General features: G+C 39.0%; 1 protein-coding gene across 7 annotated transcripts in view; it reads right to left on the reverse strand.

Annotated features, from left to right (window-relative positions):
• Window positions 1-24605, reverse strand: part of CEP112 (centrosomal protein 112) — a 361941-nt gene that overhangs the window by 62256 nt on the left and 275080 nt on the right. For all 7 annotated transcript variants that reach the window (XR_007352397.2, XM_048817467.2, XM_048817466.2 and 4 more), the window contains 2 exons: window positions 16173-16262; window positions 295-396 (listed from right to left, as the gene is read on the reverse strand). Coding sequence is in view for 6 of the 7 variants with exons in the window: in XM_048817467.2 (XP_048673424.2) it covers window positions 295-396; window positions 16173-16262 (192 nt within the window). In the remaining variant the exon portion in view is untranslated. The remainder of the gene's footprint in view (window positions 1-294; window positions 397-16172; window positions 16263-24605) is intronic.

Below are 24605 nucleotides of genomic sequence, written 5' to 3' on the forward strand. Positions count from 1 at the left end.
AAAAAAGGTAACAGTTGCAACATCATTGCTGACTTTATTTTCTACTTTCAGCTGGCATTTGAGGTAAATCCCGTGGATCAAGAGAGATGACTCTTTCACTAGCGAGATGAGGGAGATGGGGAGAGGGGGATCCTAGCAGAAAGGTGATGGTGTGATAAGCATCTGACTCTTGCCAGTTTATCACTGACCTCAATCCAATATTGCCAAATTTAATGCATTCATAGTTTCCTTTATAAAAGAGATGAGTGTTATTTAAACCCTAGAATTGGAGACAATTGAGTGCTGATATTTTACCTGAGATTTTAAAGATGCAATGGTGTCTTCGAGTTCCTTTCTCAAAGATGCTGGCATCAGACCTTTGAGTTTGGTTTCATATTCTTGTCGTATGTATGTCACCTGAAATTGAATAAAGAGATTTAAATGACACATAACCAATTTGGGGGGAGGAGAGAATCTTCACAGCCAACTTCTTCTTCGAGCAGTGTTTCCCAATTTGGAGGCCAGAACAAGACTAATTGGGGGTGGGGGGCAAGGGAGGGTGAGGACACAGAGGAAGAAAGCTGTAAGAACGCAGACCCACCATTGCACACAGACACTGCAAGCATGCTGCCACCTTTGCAGGTCAAGTGGTAGGCAGCTCCTTAATGTCACCAACCTTCCCTCTCTGCTTCTGCTGTGCCCTTTATGCAACCAGCTGTAGTTCTCATTACTCAGCTCAGCCTTGTATGGCACCAGTTACCATCCCCAGGGCCATGCAGAATTCTGGTGAGTGGAAGAACAGGGAGCGGGTTCTGGGGGGTGGGTGGGGCAGCGCGGAGAGGAGAAAGTGTCCCCAAAACACATAAAAGAGCAAAAGAGAAGAAAGAAGAAAAGAAGTAGAGAGAAAAGAAAACAAGAAGAAAAAAGAGGGTATATAGAAAAGGAGTGAGGAAAAAATGGGCAGAAAAAGGAGACATAGTAGGGGCTCTGTTAAGAACTGGTGTGAGAGGACAAAGGAAGGGCCATGTGGCTATCTCCCTCTAATCCGTCCCTGGGAAGCTTTAACGAAAGCACGGCTGGGGACTGGGCAGAGGGCCTCATGCAGTAGCCACTGAAGTCAATGAGAGCCTTCCTGTTGACTTCAGTGGGCGTTAGCTCAGGCCCACAGGCATTGCTTGTGTCTCACTCCTAATATATGAGACAAAATAACTCTGTATACAGAATTTTTTAAAAAACACTTCGAAGTTAGAAAGTTTTGTAAGGAGCAACATTTTGTGTCTATGGATGTAACTATGTTTTATTTACAGCTTGGCATTTCTTGGACTTCATTCCAGGACTATTAATGCCCTCCAGCTAAGTGATGCACTCAGAATAGTTTAATGACTTGTCAATCCCCATCTAGATATTTTGAGGATCTTGTCTTACTTATTATTACACGGAAAATTTGCAAGACATTCCTTGCCCTCTTCACAGCTCATTTTTCAGTCAAATTCATTGCAGCAGAATCAAAATTGTTGATCTACTATTCTTCTAACCAAGCTCTAAAAGTATTAAATTGAGTAGGACCAAAACCTGTCTCCTGAAATGATTATTCTTTTTTAAAGTAATTTCTAGGCACATTATCTGACACTACAGCAATCTCCATATGCTTTTGCTTTCTGCTTGACCTTTCCCTTTTGGCTGCAATGAATTCAAGACTCTGCTGGAGATTCAAATGCTCAAAGAGATTTCTAAAATGTTTGGACTTGGAATGACTCTGTGAGCATCTTCAAAAGACCAATGTGTGATCTCCTTACACATGATTTTGGGTATATATCAAGGAAATATTACCACCCTAGCAGCTCATCCCAGTATACTTAAAAATATCACTATAAAGTTATGTCTCCATTCGAACCATATAGAGAATCATGAATTGATTTTTGTCTACATAAATGATCACCAGTCACTGAGGGATGGATTCAATACCCATTGAAATCAACAGAAGAACTCCTTATTGGCTTCAGTGGGCATTGTATCAGGCCCTTTAAATATGAAAGGGTGTGTAACTCCCCAAAAGAAATAGCTGCAAGAGTGAAAAAAATTATTTTTGAACTTTCAAAAAGAAAGTGTGATGAATAAAGGCTGAAGTAAAGGAGTTCCATACTATTTCGTTTGGGGTTTCTGACATAGATATGCATTGCTACCATGACATCTTTGGTACCTACCAGCAGTGTCCATAACTATGTCATATGCACTTTAGGACTAATTTATACAAGTTAAGGAAAGAGCAGAACCAGCTGCAGTCATCATTTTCTAATTATTTATACTTAATTTCCCCCTCCTTTTAATTATAAAGTATTATAAACAATCCCCCACCGAAAACTGACTGGGAAAGGGCATTTCAAGAAGCTTGGTTGTAAGCAAAGAATGCAGGAGACCCATGTCTCTCATTGCCTAGGGCATGCTGCCCTGGTGCATTGTTTACATAATACTCTTGAGTCTCAGGGGAGTTTGGTTGATGATTGTTTTATTCAATAGTTTTGGATCATTCGTACTTAAAGACCATGCAACTGGATGGAGGATTACAGCAAGATATCTTTGCAGATGTCTACAATAAGAAGAAAAGTTTCAGGTGAATATAAATAATCATAGAATCTTAGAATCATAGAACTGGAAGGAACCTCGAGAGGAAACTTATCTGAATATCTGCTTTTTTGGATAGGTACCTACGTGTCTAATTCGGATCACATATGTCTATTGTGAATTTAACACATTACACTAGCCAGTCTGATAGTGAACTTCCTTTAATCTTTTGTTTGGGATTTAGCAATCACATTAAGCTGGGGGAAATGTAAGCTTACTGTGTTGCTGTATTGCTATCTAATACAGAGTGTTCATAATAGTCAACTGGCTAACGATGGCTGACTAACAAGAAGTCTATGTCATGACACATATTACATGGTCTCAGCACCAAAAGTAAAATTAAGTCTTTTCCCATAAACTGGATGTTCTTCTTCATGCACCTAACCAGATGAACTTGGAAGGGAATGTATCAAATATGGAGAAGGTGAGTGGACTCTTTAAAATATATGGGAATGCAATAAGGAGTATCTAGGTTAGGCAAACTGCAATGCTCATTCCCACTGCAGTGATTAGGAAAACAGACCTAAGAGATTTAGAACACATTCCTGTTTGAAGATGGGGAAATGGAAAATATTTGAACATTACTGCACTCAAAAGTGAAATATCATAGTGGAGCACCACATGTACATTTGCAAACAGAAAGTAAATGACCCATGGGCTCATTTTATTACAGGGTGGTAGACATTTAAAAAAATGGACATGGTTGTTGTAGAGATGTTACAATTTAGGATTTTTGGGCATGAAAATGATAATTTCTTAAGCACAAGGACTTGTTAATAATCAGCCACCTTTATTCAATGACATCATCACTAAGTGGTATTATATCAACATAGATCAACTGGGAGTAGGATTGGGCCTTATATTTTCCCACTATTGTTGTATTCACTAACATCCTAACGTAGCAAAGCACTTAGACCCTGATTCAGCTTGGTCCTTGAGCATGTGATTAGTCGCACTAATCAATTCAACAGGACTACTCACAACTTTAATTACCTTGCTGAATCAGGGCCTTAAGTCTGTGCTTAATTTTCAACATGTCAATAGTTCCACGGACTTCAATGGGACTAGCCACCTGCTTAAAGTTAAGCAAGTGCTCAAGTGCTTTGATGGATTTGGGGCTGACTTCACCAGTGATGGATAAGAGGAAGTTCACTGCCAGACTGACTTCAAAATTTTCAAATGGAACTTCCTTACTGTGCGTTCACACACCAACACACTTCACACTACTCATGTTTTAGCAACAAAATGCTTTAAATTTGCCAGGAAGTTTTGCCATCAGGACCACAAATCAGATTTTACTTTATTTGAAACTGAGATAAGTTTTGACTTCCAGCTTATTTGCAAAGAACACACATGTTTAAACACTTGACGACTAGATATAAATTAAGGCTCACTTAAAGCACCGATTTTCTCTTTCTTTCTTTCTTCCTTTTTTTTTTCCTTTGGAAAAAGCAAGTCTTGTCAAATATGTATTATACATAATATAACTATCAGTAGAAGGGAATAAAATAGATCTTATGAAAGTTTAGGAGAATTCTGTGCAGAAATGCTTCTCACGTACCAGCAAACGAAGAGACCCCCGCAAAGCCCTTATGTACATAGACAAATAAAAGTTTTTCTTGTGAACTAATTGTAATCTATAGTGTCATGCAAATATAAAGAAATAAAAGAATTGTTTGATATGTTTGTGTGTGTGTGAGAGATCAAGATTTGTATTTTTTAAAAATAAAATAATAGCATAAGTGTATCTAAGTTATTTCTGTGAGTGCTTTAAACATTATGAGGTATATGTACTTTGCCAGGATAAATATCCTTTGAGCCAAGAGCTGATTTAGGGTGGAGTTCTGGATGCAGCAGAACATGCATATTTGTGTTCATCTAACATGTGTTAGACATGTTCTTGGTGAGAGAGGAGAAGAAACAGACAGCTAGAACTGCTAAATGTTTTTATTTTTGGAAGTTAAGAAAAAATAAAAGCTATATTTCACCAATCAGGCAGATTGTGCTGGACAGCTTTTCTAACTCCATATCTAAAGATAATATAATAATGGTGAAATTCATGCACAAAGCTTGTAAAATTGGGGATGCAAGGTCCAGGGAAAGGAATCCCATGGCCCCCACTCTGCAAACAGACTGTGGGATGCCAGTCCAGTCCTTCTGTTACCATCATTTCAGCCTATGGGAATAGTGGCTGCAGAACCTCTATGTCATTCACGAGAAAATTCCTGGTCACTAGATCCATGCAAGTATGGCTACCCAGTTCTATTGCCAGTAGCCTTTTGCCACACTTGCATATTCAGGGACACCCTTCCATTGTGTGCAGGCCCCATTGCAGTCTCCCTCTCCCATCTGCATTGCCACACCATAGATATATAGTGTTGTGACTGGTCTTGCACTAGCCCATGGTGGGGTAAATTTCACCGTACTGAATTCTGGCAGAAATTATGGTCAAATTCTGCGACAGGCCTCTTCCAACCTGCTTATTTTTTACCAGTATAATCTTCAAGTGCAATCTAACTGCATGTTTTCACAAAACGGTTATTCACTTTTCACACTGTAATCCAGCAAAGGCTGAAGAGAGCTGTTCCCTTCTGAGGAAGATAATTCTTTGAAAGTCACAAAGAAATAGGTAGCATGCTTTAGAATCCAGATACACATTACTAAGTTGGCTGGAAGGAAATTCTTGAGTACTATTTAAAAAAAGAGAGCGAGACAGACAAAGAAAGAAACAATCCCTGGTAGCTGAAGGATTGTTTGGGGCTGATTCTTAGAATGATATCTTTCTGGACTTCAGTGAGAAGGTGTATGCACCATTTTGCAGTGAAAACTAATCTGCAAAATATTAGACCCTAATATCATGGTGAAGAGGATCTCCCAATAAATTCATTGCTAAGATAGTTTGTCGAAAGTATATTACTTTCAACTATATTCATTAATAATTGCACAATGGGATGAAAATAAGATCCCAGCTGTTTCCTGTCACATTGTGCAAAACATGCTAATAGCTGTTGGCTGAAGTTACTAACAAGATTTACTGACCCAAGAGATTTAAATAGATCATGGTGAAAGTCTAAATTACTTCTTTATAACTAACAGACAACATATAGCTGAGTTTGGTGTACTAATTTTGATGGGGGGGTGTCTATATTTTTAACATTTATTTTAGACCATGGAAAAAGGACTGAAGAGTGTTTTTTTTTTGTTTGGTTTGGTTTTTTGTCCCTAAAGATTTGTCTTTTCTTTTATTGACTTGAGTTGCTTACCTAGGACCCATCAAAGCTCTGTCTCCTCTATACCCTTAAAAGATTTTTAAAATTACAATTCTTCATCCCTCAGGAGGGCTTTTACTCTGTTGGATGGGACAGCTCCGTTTGATTTGGTTGTGCTAGGTTTTCTTTAGTCATGAGAAAGCCTTTTTTCTTGTTCATTTCGATGAGCTGATTTAATCTTTGATGTCAACAGAAGCAATTAAAAGCTATATTTGCCACAGATAGATAAAGTAACCTTTGGTTGGCCACACAACAAGTTAAGAAAAACATAAGAGCTGAACCATCCCCACACTCTCCAATATGAAATATAGGAAATGCTGAATTGCATGGCATAAAATGATGCATTGTCATAATGAGTCAAGACAAACGTCACAGGAGATAGACATTTTGTTTGGCTGTGTATGTGAATTATCCAAAACTAAGCCCTTCATCCTATTCCAAACCCAGCAACTTTTTCTACCCCATATGACTGCCCACCTCCGACAGACTACACTTAGCTCTTCAGTATCTAAGTGTTGTTATTACAATGCAGCCCCAATTTGCAAAATCCTGGATATGTGAAACTCACAATTAATCACAAGTTGGTCACCTCCCTCCCTGGCTGTAGTGACCGATTTTCTGTTCCTGCAGGGAACAAGCTCTGAGGGAAACAAAGCTGCTGTGCGGTGAAGCTGCTCAGAGTCTCAGTCAGCCTCGGGGAATCCTGCTAGCTCTCTACAATCAGAGGCACCCGATTATCCAGACGCCCGATTTCATTCAGGTTTCAGGTGTCCTCCGACTCTAAAAAGATCTTAATAGAATCTAGGGTCGATTGCAGATGACGATCCCAAATTGCTTGTCTTGGACCTGGGTTGGAGAGTGCCAAATTCTGGGCTACTCAAGGCACTTTTGGACCCAGAGCCAGACCTGATTCACAATGCACTAGAGTACAAACATTCTTCCCTATTTGGTTCACATACTCTCCTATTTCAGGGATAGGAGGTTGGAGTTACTACCTTCATTGTGAAATGCATGCTGAAATGTGGTTCCTACAGATTTAAAGAAACACGACGATATCATTTGACGACACTATTCTTAAGTTTTCGTTAGTAATAAGCATTAACAATTGCATAAATTCAATTCAACGGAAAATAGTAGAGCAAGATCAGACAGTCCTGTTTTTTTGGCAAATATGCACCATGTTGTTCTATGACAATAAAATAAATTCAGCTACAGAACCTACCCGGCTCTCACAATTTCAATAAAGCATAAGGTGATGGCATAGCCAACCTTTGTGTTTTTCTCTCTTTAGCTAGTAAATCATTTGAGAGTCCAAAACATCTTTTGCCTCTCTGTTTTACTAACCCTTAAGGACCACCAGTTATGATGTACTGCTCAATGCACAATCTAAGCTTTCTGCTCTAAATCAGTTTCTTTCAACCTGCATCCAAGAGACCCTATTACTTCAGCGGCTTGTATTTCAATATCTTTCTGTTCTTACCCCAGATCCCCCACCTGGAAAATCCTCTGTTTGTAGTTAAGCACTAAAGGTCTATATAATTCATAACTGCAAAGGAAGAGAAGCTAGGCAAGACTTTAAAAAACAGCCAGCTGCATATGTCAAGAACAGCATTCTTGAGATTACATGAGCTGGATAGGAATAAAAGCTTTTGCTGTCAACACCACAGAATAACAAGGAATGCTGTGGTTAACAAACTCCCTCCACTGCCCCCCCTCCAGCAGGGGGCCTCCATTGTCTCTGTTGGAATGTTCATGATCCCCAATTCCTTAACCCCTCATCCAAAGGACTCTCACTCTGGCAGAGGACTGTTCCCTTCAGCTCACATCCATGCTGTTCCATAAACTGGCTGGAGAAGTCACTGTTACGTGTAAGGGGGAAGCCTCAGCAGTGCTTCCAACACCCGCTGATCCGGGGAGCAGACAAATAGAAGTCGAAACTAGCTCATCTTCCGTGCTACTGACCAGCACCACTGGTCCAGCCCTACAAACAAACACCATTAATTCCTGGTTTTGTTAATAGCAAAGAATTTCTAAAACATTATCAAGGTAATTACTCTGAAATACAGTTTGAATAAGATTCTCTGACACCACCACTGGAATTTATTCATGTGTTACAGCTTTACTTTCCATCTTGTGTTACCTGCTGCATAGTGCTTGCCAGTGTGGAACAATTCAATGGTTTAAGCGTTTGAGCTTGCAAAGCACGGAGAGCCCTCAGGCCTCACTGATGTCAGCTGGAGCTGAGGATGTTCGGCAACATGCAGGATCAGGCTCTATATCTGCAGACTGCCTAAAACTTTCTGGCAAGGCCTTTGTAGATAGTAATCAGAAATTACTTCTACAATCACAATTTCCTCGCCTTTAAGGAGCACGGTTTTTACAAGCAAACATATTGCCTGTTCTTCAAAGCATCACCGTTGGTAAGATTCTGGTTCTTACCTACCTCAAACATTTCACCATTTCTGCTTAAATTCCATGGTCAGTAGAGAAGGTAAAAATTGCTATACTTGTTCTATTTCTCACAAAGGAGACTGATTAAAAAGGAAACAGCGTACGAGGGTAAAAATGTAGTAATATTGAAGGCCAGCTTATGGCTAGTATCTTGTCAATACCAGCCTTTATCAAACATCGGAAATATGAATCTGTACTGCGTTAAACTCCAACCAGGCAGCCCCATCCCCTTGAAGGAAGGCAGACAAACCTTACTAACCTACCACACAACTCTGGGTTCCTACCCTCTTCAAACCACTGGATAGGCTCAGAGGTGTTTCTCCTCACTTCTTTCCTTCTTCTGAACCTAAGCTCATTTCTGCAAGAAATACCATTTCCCCTTTTACTTCCCCTCATTTGACTATTTGCCTTACCATGGAACCTCTAATCTGCTTTCTCTGAAAGAACACAATTCCTTCATTTATTTCTATTCAAGCAATCATCTAAATCACATAAAATAACTTACTTTCCCCACAAAAGGGAAGGTCTCCCTTTGACTCATCATTATTTAACATGCAAGATGCCAGTAACTGACATTTTCAAATACTGTATGTATTTCTTGCATCTGAGCGCAAATGTTGCTACTGTTGGTAAAAATTCTGTCTCCTTTCAACTATTGACACTCATCTCCTATTTCTCTTTTCAGCAGCTCACTTCATTCCAATAGTCTCATTGCCATGGAGTGTACACGCCTTTGTACTTTTCTGGGAGACTGTACTTTTTACCAGAGTTAATACCTGATTATTAACCTCCCCACATATACCATCAGCTTCCCCTTTTCCTTTCCAGAAATGGCACTGTTGGTGCAAGAACCTCCTCCCCTGCAACTTTTGCCATATGAAACAAGTTTCCTGTATCTTTCAACCCCATCGATATACCATCTTCTTTCAAATCCCACCTCTAAGTCTGTTTTCCTGTGCCTAAACTTCACTTTCTTCCCCTTCTGCTCTATAGATATTATGTATAACAGCATAATTTGATAATATTACTATTATCTAATACTTAATTCTGTAATAATTTAACCTGTAAAGTATTTTATGAAACACTGTTATGGGAAGATGCTATATAAAATAAGTTTATTATTTGTTCATATACCAAGTTATTTCTTACAATTGTCTGGGGAGTCATTACAAAATTCAGGGCCTGACTCATTTTGAGCAGACTCTGACTCATGCTGGGTCTTTGACTGCTGCTGAGAGTCTAGGAAACAATGGATGGCAAGAGTACTGATCAACTGCAATTAGCAAAGAAGTTGCATCTTTTACTTTTAAACACAAAACTCGCCATAGTAATCTATAGCTGTGTCACCTTGAGTTTAGATTACTTCAGCATGCTCTATGTAGGGCTATTCCTTAAGAACATTTGGAAATTCAAGGTTCAGTTTTGACCTATAAAGTTCTAAATAGTTTGTATCTGCCATCTACCCAAGGGACCTCTTCCTTCATAGAGTACCAGGACTACTGCAATCATCTGAGGCACTGACAGGTGAGTCTACACTCTGATCACTAAAGCCTCAATTAGTTTCCCCAGTGACAGCTGATTGAGTAAATAGGGAGGATGTAGCTAATCAGACAGGGAAACAGGGTGAGTTAAAGAATTAACTGGCCCACCATCCGACTATCTTGATAAAAGGGAGGAAAGAAGCACTAGGGGGAGGAGGACAGGATTACGGTGCCCAGACTGAAGGAGATCCCAAGGAAGAGAGATCTCTTTTCCTCCTAAGGCCCGATGAAGAGAAACTGAAGATCAAAGGGATTAGCTGTTGTGTTGCACTGTACAGGTGCTGGTGGACGGGACTTGAATAAATTATAGAGTTGACACTAAAAAATGAGAGTCTGAGCAAAACCTGGGCAGGCCAAGGATGGGCAGGGGGGATGTGAACCCCGTCAGACTGACCCTTCATACGATCACACAGGAGACAAAAAGATGAGGTGATGAACGAAAAAGCTGAGTCTTCTCTAGATAAAATGCCAAGCACAGTCTCAGCTCTAACTTGCAAAGTCACTGTTCATCTGCATTTGAATGTGGTTTAGGAAAGAACACTGGTAAGTAAATCATTTGGGTATCGTGAAACTGAAACCACTTTTGACAAAAATTCTGGATGTGGCAACGTTGCCTTTGAAAAACTGCCTATATGGGAACTCTGCCATTAAGATGTGCAGTTCACTTACTCTTCTTGGGCATGTTATAGCAACAAGGAAGGCTGTCTTCTGGGACAGAGAACAGGCTGCCAGGGGCTCAAATGGAGACCCTCTTAGGGTACGTCTTCACTACCCACTGGCTAGGCGGATAGTGATCGATCTCTCGGGGATCGATTTATCGCATCTCGTCTAGACACAATAAATCAATCCCCAAATTAATGCTTGTACTCCACCTCGGCAGGAGGAGTAAGTGGAGTTGACGGGGGAGCCGCTGTGGTCGATTTGCCACCGTGAGGATGGCCAGGTAACTTGAACTAAGATATTCAACTTCAGGTACGCGAATAGCGTAGTGGAAGTTGCGTATCTTAGTTTGAAACGCCCCTCCCCCCCCCCAGTGTAGCCCAGGCCTCAGAAATCTCACTACCATGAAGTTTGAGAAAGATTTTCTTCTCTTGGATGAGAGGATGAAATGCCAAGATCGCTGCTAAGTGGACCCTCAACGAACTGAGTGACATCAAAAATGTCCTGAATGCAGGCTAGCATTGGTTGAATTCTGTGAGCTAGCAACCAAACTGAAAATCACTTCCACTCGGCCAAATGAATGAACCTAGTAGACTGTTTCCTACTATTAAGTAGCACGGGTCGAACAGCTTACGAACATTGTTCCTCCTTGTCATCTAGCCACACAGCACACTTGCTATGCCAAGTCTGACCGTGGTGCTGAGTCAGTAGGTCAGGATAAAGAGGAAGAGATATGGGAGGTCAATCCAACAGATTAAGGAGGCCAGAGAACCAACACTGTCACAGTCAAGGCACTCCATGAGGTGCTGCTTGAGGTGTAAGTCCCTCACCACCTGAACATATGCAGATGGTGCACCTTTCTTTAGTGCGCCCTTTTGCCAGGCACAACAAAACACCACATCTGGGAATCACTACTGAGGACAGCAACCCATGCAATGGAAAATGTTTAAACTGTGGTGATGGCATCATACCAGGATAACTATCGATCATAGCTGACTTCTACTAACTAAAACTAAGGATACTACTAAACTATCTAACTATTAACTATACACAATAAAATTCCAGAAAGACTGAAACAGAGACGCGTAAGGTAAAATACCACACAGAACGCTACAATCTAGTCCTGGGCAGTGAGAAGGAACCAAGGTGGGTCGGGGTGCTGCCCTTAAACAGCTAGGGGAGGGGCTATGGGTCCAAAGTGTGTGAGCGCTGACCCACCCCCCACAGGTACTGCTAAGCTTTGGTGCACTGGGCACGTGCACATCTGAGTGGGATACACGTCTGCAACCACTTGAAGAACCAACATTTCAGAATGGTGCATAATAGCATTGTCTGTGAACAAATACATTAAGTTGGCATGGCAACTGAATGTGGTAAATATCCAGCAGTCATAAAATTAACCAAGTCAGAATAATAAACATTAAACATGAAAAATTCAATAAATGCTGTTGAATCACAGCTCTCAATGATCACTTCTGTTTTCATTTTGTAATTTGGAATAAAATGAAGCAGCTTTGTTTTGTTAAACAGATTTCACTCCAAATACCTCCAACACAACCCTAACTCATCTCATTTCCCTCTGCCTTTATTTTAATCAATTTGAGAAAATGGAAATTAAAGGCTTGGAAATCTGTACTGGCACTCACCCTGACTCCCCTTAATAATATTCATGAATTGTACATAATTGATTTTCTGTCTGAACAGCATCTCTCTCCTTTAAGGCTCTTTTTGCAACATGATTGATGCTTTTACCCTTGAGGATGACTGCTATGGTTTAAACATCTTCAGTGTTGTACAGTAACCGCTGTACTACAGTGCTCACGTAATTGTGAGCATAAGGTGATCTTTTAAAGTTTTTCTTCCTCCTTCCTGGGGTACAAACTTCACCCAATGTCCTTCCCACTCCAAAATCTTTGGGAGTCCTTTCAAAATGAAAAAGTAAATGGGAGCAACACTCTGAAATGGTTTCTGAGGTAGGGTTCCCATGGGAGAACTTCTCAGAGGTCAGTCTACTATAAGCTTTTTGTATATTTTGCAGTGTGGCGGTTGCCTTTTTAAGTTTTTTTTGAAGAAGTGCAGATATTCAAGCCAGAATGTGACTGGGATATCTACCACAGATATTTACATAGGCCCCAATTCAGCAAAAACACTTAAGCACATGCTTACGTCCACCCATATTTAGCAAAGCATTTAAGCATGTGCTTAACTTGAAGTATATGCTTCATTCTCATTGAAGTCAATGGGATTTGAGCATGTGCTTACATCCCTTGCTGAACTGAGGTCATACAAACGATATAGGGACGGCTGCAATAATGATTCAGCTGCCACATTTATAGAAGCAGTGCGATACAAGAAACAGAATACTTCTCCAGTAAAGTGAAGGATGCAGATCTTCCCATTAGAGAGCTTGAATGTATAGGACAATGTTGAAACTATGCATTTATCAAAGACAATTAAATGCTGCAACACAGAACAGACAATATGGGAAACTAATCTAAAATCAGAAGTCCACATATTACTGGGAAGCAAGAAACTTAGAGCCCTGTTTTAGGAAGTGGTTCTAGTTATTTTCTACATTGGAATGCTTCCTGGATTTCCCAAGAACTTCTCTAGGGTTGTTTTAACGGTGCAGGCACTCCTATGAGGAAACCTAGTATCTCCAATATTCTGAGTCAAATTCTACTGACCTCTCATTAGTTGCCCACCAGGAATAAAATTTTAAAATGTCTCAAGTGGTTGGGAAACTTATATTTGGAATAAATGTTCAATATTTCAACAACACAAAAGGTTAGGCATGAGGTGCCCCAAGGTTGCACACGAGAACTAGTGTTTCTTAATGTATTTCTCTGTGAACTGGAAAATGGGGTGAATGACAAAATTTATAGATGATGCAAAATTTCGATTAGTCAAGATTTAAAGAAGACTGAAAACTTTCAAGGAATTTAATAAAAGTAGAGAAATGGGCAACATGTCAGCAGGTGAGAGACTCAGTGTTGAGAAATGCAAGGTAATGTACACTGGAAAGAATAAACTGAAACATTCAGCCACATTGTTGAGTTCTAAATTAAATGTAACCACTTAGGAAAAAGACAAAGACAGTGCATGACAACCTCTGTTCAGTATGCAGTGGTGGTCAAATGCACAAACAAAATGTTATGGTGCACAAAGACTAGGACAGAAAACAATATGGAAAATATTATAGCACTTTAAACAAATCAATAGCTTACCCTCTACTGGGATATTGCATTCAGTTCTAGTTGCCTTAGTACTTTGCAACCGTAATCATCTTTTTACAGCTTTTTTGTGTGGAATGTGTGTGTAAATATTGTATCTGTCTTGACCAATCTAATAAGGAACAGGTTCATTCTTTGTAAGGAACAAAGGGTAAGCTTAGTGAATTCGTCACTCACTTCTGGAGACTGCAGAGTTATAAGGATGTCCCTACTGAAATAAGACAAACACGGAGCACTAAAATGCCACCCAACAAGCCATAACAAGAACCAGCTTTTCATTTTTAATTAAAAGCACAACAAAGTATTTGTTTCATGTCTCATTCACTTATTTGTTGTTGTTATAGAATCAAAACACAGAATTTTCCCTTTTAATGAAAAACAGAAGCCGTTTAACCCCCACCCACTTCCTCCTATTATTTTTTTTAAAGGAGACATGTAATAGCCCAGAAAACTGCCCTTTGTAATGGTGCCAAGGCAAATTTCAACCCTTTATGCAATGCGGCATCGAGACAAGAATATTTGGTAAGCGTAGGAAGAAAGTTCCAAGTAAGGGCCTTGAATATCTCAACTACCTAACTGGCTGATCCTAGGCTGTATACCGTTATTGCCCCTTCTCTGAACATGTTTATGGGTAGTCTGGCCAAGGAATGACAATGAAAAATATATCAAGATATCCATGTTACCATTGAGTTTCTTGGGAGAAAGACTAAATTAAAAAATTAAAAGGAAAGACTCAAAAAAACATTGTAAGATGAGCAACCTTGTAAGATTGAACTCATTCAACAAAGTCTCAATTGTTGATTAACTTACTGGGGCTAAGAATCAGCATCTTCCAATGCTAATATATTAACAAGTTGCAGAAGCAGCTCTGGACTTGACGGTGCAAAAGTCAATGGGAATTTGGCTTCTACCTCAGGTCTGAAAATGGGACTTAGGATCCCAATTCAGACATTTCTGAACATTACCCAATGCTTAGAAGAACAAGTACAATTTTGGGGAACTCTTTTACAAGGAAGATATAAAAGAATTAGAAAAGGAATGGAAGTTAAGAGTGGACATTACTGAGGTGTAAAGTAGAAGATAAATACTGAAGGTGAATGCCATAAAAACTGCTAGAAAGGTATAAACTGAAACTAAGAAAGGAACAGGTATTAAGGAAGTTCCTAAAAAACTTTTTATTCAGGAGGACATGTGTGGAATGAACTAACAAAGGCACCAACAGAAACTGCAACTATAAAGATATTAATACGTTAAAAATGAGTGAAAAACATACTGGAAGAAAAAAACAGCTTAGGGTAGAAGACTAGGCAAACAGTTTGACACATCTAGAAGAGATGCTTGAAAACACTATTTAATAGTCGGAGAGGGACCTAGGACTCAAAAGAGCTGGGTTCTGTTCCAGACTCTGCCACTCTCACTATACCACAGTGGTCAAGTCACCATAGGTCTGTGTCTCAATGGACCAGTCCCCCATTTGTAAATAGAACAATAATACTTGCTAATCATTATGAATTTTTTGAGATATTCTGATGATGATTATCCCGAAATGTGACTATGCTAGGAAGTACAGATATGGGAACAGAAAGAATGAGCCATAGGCACTTTGGTACTAAATCAGGATCTGAAACACTGCACAAGTGTTTACAAGTCAGTACAGAAAAAGCAATAGAGACAAAGGGAGATTCTACAAACTCATCTCTCCTTACATCAGGTCAGTATTCTTTGTGTGAGCACATGATCAAAGACTGGGATATGTGGATTTGTGCAATCTCTACTACTTCTGTATTTTCCTTCATATTTCAATTTACAACATGGTTCTAATGCAGGCACATCACTTTACATTTCAGTGATAATTTTATGTAACAATTCTGATAACAGTATTAGATTAATTTTCCCAATCTGTACATTACAAATAGTGAGCTTTGCTATGGAGCAAACTGAGGAAAAATGAACATTAGGAATCTCTGATTTCACAGACCATGTCCAGAATAACCTTAGCAATGCTAATCATATGGAATCATTTACGTACAATACTCTAACCAGTGAATGCATAAGATCTGCAATAAACATTATATTTATCCCAAGTATTGTCAAATTATAACTCTCTTAACAGAAGTAATGAAATAACAGGTTATAGTAATACCAGAAACCTCCATTCAAAACAATATTATTGCCTAAAAAGCATAATTTAACAGGTAAAGTAGTTGAAACAACATCTTGAAACAAAGAGCATTGGATAAATATTTGCTCCTGGGGTTCAGACAGTTTAATTCTCTTTTATTAACAAAAACAAAAAAGAAAGCTAGAGGAAAATATGGTAGGAGAAGATATGCTTTTCTCTTGCAGCAAGATATTAATGTCAAATGTAGAGTCTGTTTGCCCAAGCAAAAGAAATCTAGTAGGACAGTACTGTTTACCTGTTCCTGTGTCTCCAACTCCTTGTGCTGCAGCTTCTTTTCTGTAGATCGTACCTGATTGCAATAATTTTCCATTTCATCTTGTAAAGCCTGAAACAATATCAATCAATACAACACACACATTAAAAATTAGAAGATGGAAGGAAAAAACCCCATATAATTGTGTTCAGTTGGTAGCAAAAGTCATGGGTATTGTATACTCTTCAATCTTAGTTTTCAACACTATCAAGAGAGCCACTGACAAACTTATTCGGCCACCCTGACTCTCACTTAGCGCCTTCCTACACAGGTAGTTCCACTGATGACAACAGGACTACCAATGTAGGAGTAAGGGTAGCAGAACTGAGCTCTCTCATCTATTTACAAGTATTGCTAATGTTCATCAAGTTCCCCTTATTCTTTTATTTGTACAACCTGTGTTTTGTTTGTAATGATTTCATGGTGCACCAGCACTTTGACTTAAGTAAAAAAAAAAAAAAAAAAAAAATCTGCTGTCTCAGGAACCATGTCTTGCATCTGCAGTGGAAATGGATTCAACGTTATCTGAACTGTAAGCTCCTTGAGACAAGGCTTTACCTGCTAGTAAAGCACATAGCGCATATATAGACAAATGAGAAATACAAATCCAATAAATAATTATTGCTAATAACAATGCTAATTTAGCTGATCTTTGTCTCGCTCTTAAATTATCACAATTTTTAATAAAATCAGATGAGACACATTCATTATTTAAAAATTTATTATTTATTTGTATTGCTGGACCTCAGGACCCAACTCTTAGACCAAGGCTCCAAAGTGCTAGATGATATAGGAACACACAAAAAGACAGTTCATGTTCTAAGGAGGTTATAATCAAAATATGATAATTCCAACAACTAAACAATTAACAAAAAGGTTTGTTAACGTTATCATTAAATGTTTCAATGCACACTGAATATTTACTTATTAAAGCTTAATTATAGGCACCTGTTTGAACCTGGGCATTGGTACCTCAAGAGTCGACTTGAAGCAAAGTGCACAATGCTTATGCTAGAGAGACACCTTCACAGAGGTGGTGATGGGAGTGGGAGAGAAGCATTTAGGGTTATCTGTAGAAGACTAGGAAATGGGTACACAGCTAGTGTATCAACTGAAAAGTATAGAGCAGGGTCAGGACTGTCTCTGAAAATGGAAATTTAGATCTGACGACACATAATAAATATAATTATATTGACTTTTAAAAATCTAAACAGCATGGACATGCTACTCTAAAGTCTGTAGTAAAAGAGAGATCAGCAAACTTGTGTTCCCTTAATGCATTTTGCAGAGCATGTGGTATGGTATCACATGCTACTCAACATGGAATACCGATAAATAAATTGGAATAATTAAAGGTACTTGCAGTACCAAAGATTTAACAGAAAAAAACTCTCTCTCTTTTCCACAGCACTGAAATACTGTAGTTTCAAATCATTTACAGGATAAAATTGCTATTCAGATAAGATAAGAGGACTACTTATGATAGATCTTGCATTGTTTTGAAGTGATGCCAGGCGTTAACTTTAAAGTATTAAAGCTATAAGACCATTACATATTCTGATGCCAAAAAGTTTAACCAGACCCAGGAATGAACTTTAAGCCTGCCCAGTGGCTTTTACACTATCATTTTTGCTAGATAATGTTGAAAACCAGTCTTTGTAGCCAGTCTTCTGTGCTAAACAGGTCTTGGAGTACAATATATATACATTAATATCCTGAAAAAAATTATTCATGTAAGGTGTGGTTTGTTTTTGTATTTCTGATATGGCAATTTAAAAATAGAGCTATAACTTACGATTTAAAAAAACAAAATTATGTCATACTATTACACGAATTTACTGCAAAAAGAAGGGGGTATTTTCATGTACTAGAAAATCAACCGAGACAGGCCATGAACAGGCAATGAACTTAATGAGTATTGTTATTGATTTCAATGGGATTGAGCATATAGAGAAATTTGTTTCCCTTTTCACTAAAATCTGGAATGTCCAATAGCCATATCTGTATTAGCTGTCTGATATCCTACGTACAGGATTCTACCACCATTTTCAATTGAGCAACTAATATCATCCATCTAGCATGTCATGGTGAAAAAGAGAATTAGGGAATTGTTTGTACACTGGAAGGGATCCTCAGCTGTGCTGATGCCACCCACTCACCACATGTATTTCCTTCACTCAGAGCTGCCAACCTTTCTCTAAATGGAAAGTTTCATTCGTTTGGTTTCTGTGGTGTAAAACAGCATGTGCGTGTGTGTGTGTATTGCTTTATTTTATTTTAGTCTTTGAGAAAAATACATCTTTCCATTGGATTCCACTAGGAAAGTCTGGAGCAAATAAATACATCCACCAAGACCGTACTTATAGCAAACACAGCAAAACGTTGGCACCATAGAAGAGAACTTGTAAAGTGCCATCTCATCCATCAATTTCCCCCTTTAGACTTTGTTATTTTTTTTTTAAATGCACACCAATATATTGTGCAGAGGGCGTACAGTGAAAAGTGCATGACAATCTGAGGATATGTGGGTTTAACTAGCATACATTTGCTTCTTAAAATGTTGTAAATTCTATTCTACTCTAGATAAAATTACCATTAAACAATTATCCAACATAGAATGTATTGTGTGAGTTTACTGACCATTCCCATTATCTATTGTAACTGTCAGCCCTTAACATGCTTGGGTGTTGGAGAGACATTTAGCTCCTCTGTGAGAGTCCGGTGAATTCATCTAGCACTTAAGGTTTTTGAGTGGGGTAGAGTGCGAGCCAACTCCAATACTGGTCACTTCACAGCAGCCATTGTTGTGGAGCAAGGCTGCTCTCTGAATGATTCCGTTAGTACCCCACATTGCATGGGAAGTGAAGCATCCAGAAGGAAACACCAGATCAAGATAATCAGCACTATTTCAAAGCCCATCCAAAAAAATTAAAAAAGTGTGGGGTTGGAGGAGCGAGATCCTTGCATACCAATATCTCCAGAGAATAAGAATGACAGATAAATAACTTCCCTGTGCAAGATTCTCATTCCTACAGAGTAAGAACCTTGATGGATATCCCCCAAAAAAACGGAGTGTAAAGCTGCATAAAGGGTCAATGAAAAGGACACTTCCAACAGCATAGACAAGGAGGCTTTTATATCTACTCTTACTTTCCTATGCCAAAGGGAGATGTCTCCAACAATGTTACTCTTGGACTATAGTTAATAAGATTTTTGAGACACGAACACTTCAAAATGCAGACTATCGATGCTAGAGACTTGAAGCCGTATCACCTTCTGATTACCTCATCGTTGTGAACTATAAAATGTTTGGTTTGATAACTGGCAAGGCGACTTTTGTTAAAGTATATACTCAGATATATGCTGCTCCCAAATGAGAGTAATGTCCCTCCTCCTCTGATATTTAGTAATTACACTCAAAATTCCTTTGAATGTCTAAAACCTCATATTTAATGAGAACAGCTTGGATGCAATGTCTGCTATTCAGTGCTGCCAAGTTTGTATTGCATTTTGAAGCCAGCCTGACTGAGTCACAAGGAAGTTAAAAAAAAAAAGGGGGGGGGGAGGAGGACTATCCAAAGTTTTACTGAGTGTGCGACTCAGAGTAGCTATGAATCCAGGGCTCACAAAGCTCTTCAATCTACCTCGCCTCATGCAGGATGCACTTAAAATGTATTAAACAGTTGACAGCTTATCCTGGGAGCACTGTATAACCTCTCTTTTGGAAAATTAAACACAGGATTAGGGTTCAAAAGTCATTATTCAGCCAAAAATATAGCTGTAGTGCACTCACCCCAGTTACTCAGCAACACAACGAGGGATTTGTTTTATGGAAGTATAAACTTTTATGTTACATCTTCAAAATGCAAAATTCTACCCATGGAATACCGATGCCTACGTTTAATGAAAAAAATCCAGTCTTAAGTTTTGAATCACAAAGGCACTTTCCATTTTTTCCAAATGGAAAACAAAAGCATAACAAATTAGGATTTGTCTGGACACACAAAGTTTGCTGCAAACTCGGGTGTGACTCTACCCCACACTAGCCTGCCATGGACTAACTGTCCATGTGGACTCTGTTGACATGCGTTAACAGTTTGTTAATCAGTTAAACTGTTCAAGGTACAAAATTCATCCCCTTCTCAGCTTTTCTGAGTTGGCTTACATCACTGCTGTAAAGACAGTATTTTTTCAGTTATACTGGCTTTCAAATGCAATGTAAACATGTTTGCTGTTGAAAGTCTACACCATACCTGACCTTGGAAGTGCTTTCTGTTGGCCCGAGAACAAAGAAATGAAATGTTTTGCTTTCCAACCCAGATATCCTACACTTTGAAAAGCACTTAAAAATGTAAATGAGATAATAAGCTCTACTGCAACAATGTGGGTGAACTACAGCTGCGGAAAAAGGCACATATATTAGATTTATTGATAAAAATGGGGAAAAAAACTATATATTGCAAATGTTTTTGATTGTTAATTAACTGTTCATAAGATGCAAAGAACACGCTAAATTGATAGTCATGGGCCTGATGGAAGAGAGGAGGGACTGTTTTGTGGTTAAGGTGCTGATCTAGGCCTCAGAAGATCAGGGTTTAATTCCTGGCTCTGGCAAGTCGCTCAGTGTCTCCGTAGCTCAGTTCTCCTCCAGCTGTAAAATGGGGATATTAACACTGCTTTCACTAATACCTGTGAGACACTCAGATACGATGGGGATATAAGCAGATAGATGGAATGTGAACAGAATATTATGGCTTGGAAAGGCTTTTTTATTTTTAACCCCCACGAACATGGCAGAGCCAGCACAGCTCTGAGCTGGATTACACTGTGGCTTGCATGTCACCAACAAAACTTTTAACTAAATTTTCATTTGGAAGACCAAATCCACTCTTGGTAACTGAGAACCGAGTTTGGAGACAATAGGATTACCAATTTGAAAGTAAGAGCAGCACTTGGCCTACTGGTGGGTGACATTTGAGACCAGAAAAATCCAATGACTTAAATCAGAGGTTGCAATGGTGACAGAATTTGCTGGTTTTTTTAACTTGTAAACCATATAGTTTTGACTTGAAGTCACAGACATAAATATGGATGCCAGTTCTACAAAGTCACTTTTCAGACAGAAACACACAGTGAGGCATTAGTTACAAGGTTTAGTTGGAAAAATAAAAAAAAAAAGACCTGGAAGGATCAAATGAACAAGCATACAATGATGATACAAGGAGGTTTTGGGTTTTTTTTTCTTCATTTTTAATACATGAAAAAATGTTCTGCTCGTACTTTAACTATAGGAAATAGTTAAAGAGAAAAAACTGTGCATAAAAACACAGTCTTGGAAGAACTGAACAGGCAGAAACCAAAACTGTTTTGACCTATTTTTGCATAATGCAAACTATTGGGGATTTAACTGCTGCAAAACTATTGTATTTTCTTCAGAAACCTTCAACGAAAATTATTTCCTCCTTTATGTACGTTACTGAGCACACAGGCCTTCTTCTTGCTCCAACTAAAGTCAATGGCAAAACTCAATGATTTCAGTGATACAGAATTGGTCACAGTGAACATGGTATGTGCTGTTCCTCCTCTTCAATATTATTAGTTGAATAAATAAGGAGAGGCTTGCAGGGAAGGGAAGACTTTTAAAATGTTCTCCATGCAAGACCTGCTGGTATTCTAATCTTGAAGAGCAGGGTGTTAAACTCAAAAGTCATTGTTCATCAAGATCAGATTAAGCCTGGTAGGGGCATATTCTCTTTTTGATATACATGCATAACTCTTATTGGCTGTAATAGCAGCTATGCATGCACATCAAGAAGAGAACAGACCTCAGTTCTTATGATCAGTGTAGAGTAATACTAATAATAGGGGTAATCATAGTTAGTCCTTTTCATCTTCAAAGGGCTTCACGTACATTACCCAATTAATATAATTAGTTAATGAAAGATGCAGTAATAAAGACTACTGTAATTACCTACTGTTGTCTTAATTATCTCACTAACAATGCCCACAGAAGAGTGCTTCTACTTTACACCCTCAAAATCTGTGCCAACAACAATACTGGAGTACAGGCCTCCTTTTGAATATCTTTAATTCAGATTAAAATCATTTATGGCTTTTCTCTCCACTAACGTGTGAAGAAAAGCCTAACTCTGGAAGCTTGTGGAAAATCTATACAAACATGAACACAAACTACACAGCATTTTGTTCCAGAACTACAAATGTACTTGTAAACTATCTAAAACTGTGACAAAATAGCAATGACCCAACCCTGAGCCCTGTCATCTGTATGTAGAGTGGTAGGTCAGGAACAGTCTAAAGATCACACAGGCAAGAATTCATCTTCTAAGTTGGGTGGTTTCTCTATTTATTTATAGAGGCCAACTGCAACTCCTGAAAAATAGTTGAAAAATAGGTCGAGTTTATCATCACAAGTAATCTCAGGTACTCTCCAACTAAACTTCTGCCCCATCTCTCCTTTTAAGTAATTTTAGTCTTTGTTAAAATATTCCCTGATTAAATAAAATTATGTGATTCTGTGGGTGATATTACATTACAGCAGGAGTTATCAGACTTCATTGCACTGTGACCCCCTTCTGACAACAAAAATTACTACATGACCCCATGAGGGGAGAGTGAAGCCTGAGCCTGCCTGAGCCCTGACGCCTCAGGTGGGGAGGCCAAAGCTGAAGCCAGAGCCCCGCTGCCCTGGGTGTGTGTGTGTGTGGGGGGAGGCAGGCAAAGCCCAAGCCCAAGGGCCTAGGCCCCGAGCGGGGGGCCTGTAGCCTGAGTCCCGCTGCCCAGGGCTGAAGCCTGTGGGCTTCAGCTTTGGCCCCGAGCAGTGAGGCTCAGGCTTTGGTTTCAGCCCCGTGCCCAGGAAAGTCTAATGCCAGCCCTGGCAACCCTATTAAAATGGGGTCGTGACCCACTTTGGGGTCCCGATCCACAGTTTGAGAACTGCTGCATTAAAGGTGGCTGGGCTTATTATTATTAAAAAAAAACTTGGGAAAATGTCATTACAGGGACCACTGCTGTGCTTCTTGGGTCACAAAAGTATAGCTTTTTTTTTAAAGGGACAAGGATTGAGATTTGGGTCAGATTTTCTGCTGGTGCAAAATTGATGCAGCTCCATTGATTTCAATAGAGTTTTTCCCATTTACACCACCAAAGAATTTGGACCTTGGTTTTTCCCCCTATTGTTCTGCATTCCAGTGCATGATCGTTTCAAAACCTCTGTGCTCAATTTCTGTCTTGTTTTTGGTGTAAAGGAAAGGAAATCTTATGGTTTTAACCTAATACATATGTATGCTGTTCACATATGGCAAAATTCCTTTCTGGTGGGAACTTTTTAGCTGTTGTTGCAACACACCATATATCTAAGAAATTCTGCTTTGATGTTGAACTATTGCTACACTACTCATTAGGCTACTGATTCAAAATGAAAGGCAACATTTCTGTGGTCTGTATAAAAATAATAGCTTTGTTTTCACAAACAAAGCTTCCCCCTCACCCTATATCCAGTGGTTAATATTATTGCAACTGAAAAAGAAACAAAATTCATATTATTCTGCTCTGAAAATAGTTTGTAGGTTTAATCACTTAAGTTATTCTTACAGACCCAGATTTTTAGAAATATTTAGGCTTTGTAGCGCTCAGCGTTGCAATACCTAATTGAGTTAGAAATCTAAACCCCTTTTGAAAATGAGATTTAGGCACCTACATCACTTAGGTGTTGCAACACGACCACAGCAACACCTAACTACCTTTAAGAATCTGAGCCATAGTCTATAAATAAAATTTGAATTACTATTATGTCTATACAGATAGCTCTGATGATTTATTGTACACCAGGGATAAATATTAAAACATCTGAAACAATATTTTACATTTACATAACACCTTTCTTCCATGGTTCTCTCAGCCTTTTATGAGCAATTAAGCCTCATCACCAATGTAAGATAGACAAGGATTACATACCCTTTACAGATAGGGAATTGAGGCATCGGGAGTAACTGACTTTCCCGGGTCCTGCAAGACAGCGGCAGAGCCGTGAATAGACTCCTGGAATCCTGATATCTAATCTCTTGTGCAAACTACTAACTAATACGGCTTCTCACTGATCAGACATCAATCACACCATGGAATGAAAACACAAGTGTTAACCAGTTAATCTATTTTTTTCAAAAATATGCTCTCCATAGTCTTATATGCCTATAAAAGACCCCCAACATATTTTCTCAGTCTCTGCTACCACCATGAAAAACAAATTTCTTTGGTCAAGAATTAGACAGATTTTCAAAAGAGCTCTGGATTCAGCAGCTCCCACTGAGAACAATGGCTAGATTCTGAGCAAATCTGAAAATCTGGCCCCTTTGCTGATGTGCCAACGTGGAAGCGGAGAGTGCTTGGAAATCTGGC

This window comes from Caretta caretta, chromosome 14 (genome assembly GCF_965140235.1).
Source record: "Caretta caretta isolate rCarCar2 chromosome 14, rCarCar1.hap1, whole genome shotgun sequence".
In the NCBI taxonomy this organism is placed as follows: domain Eukaryota; kingdom Metazoa; phylum Chordata; order Testudines; family Cheloniidae; genus Caretta; species Caretta caretta.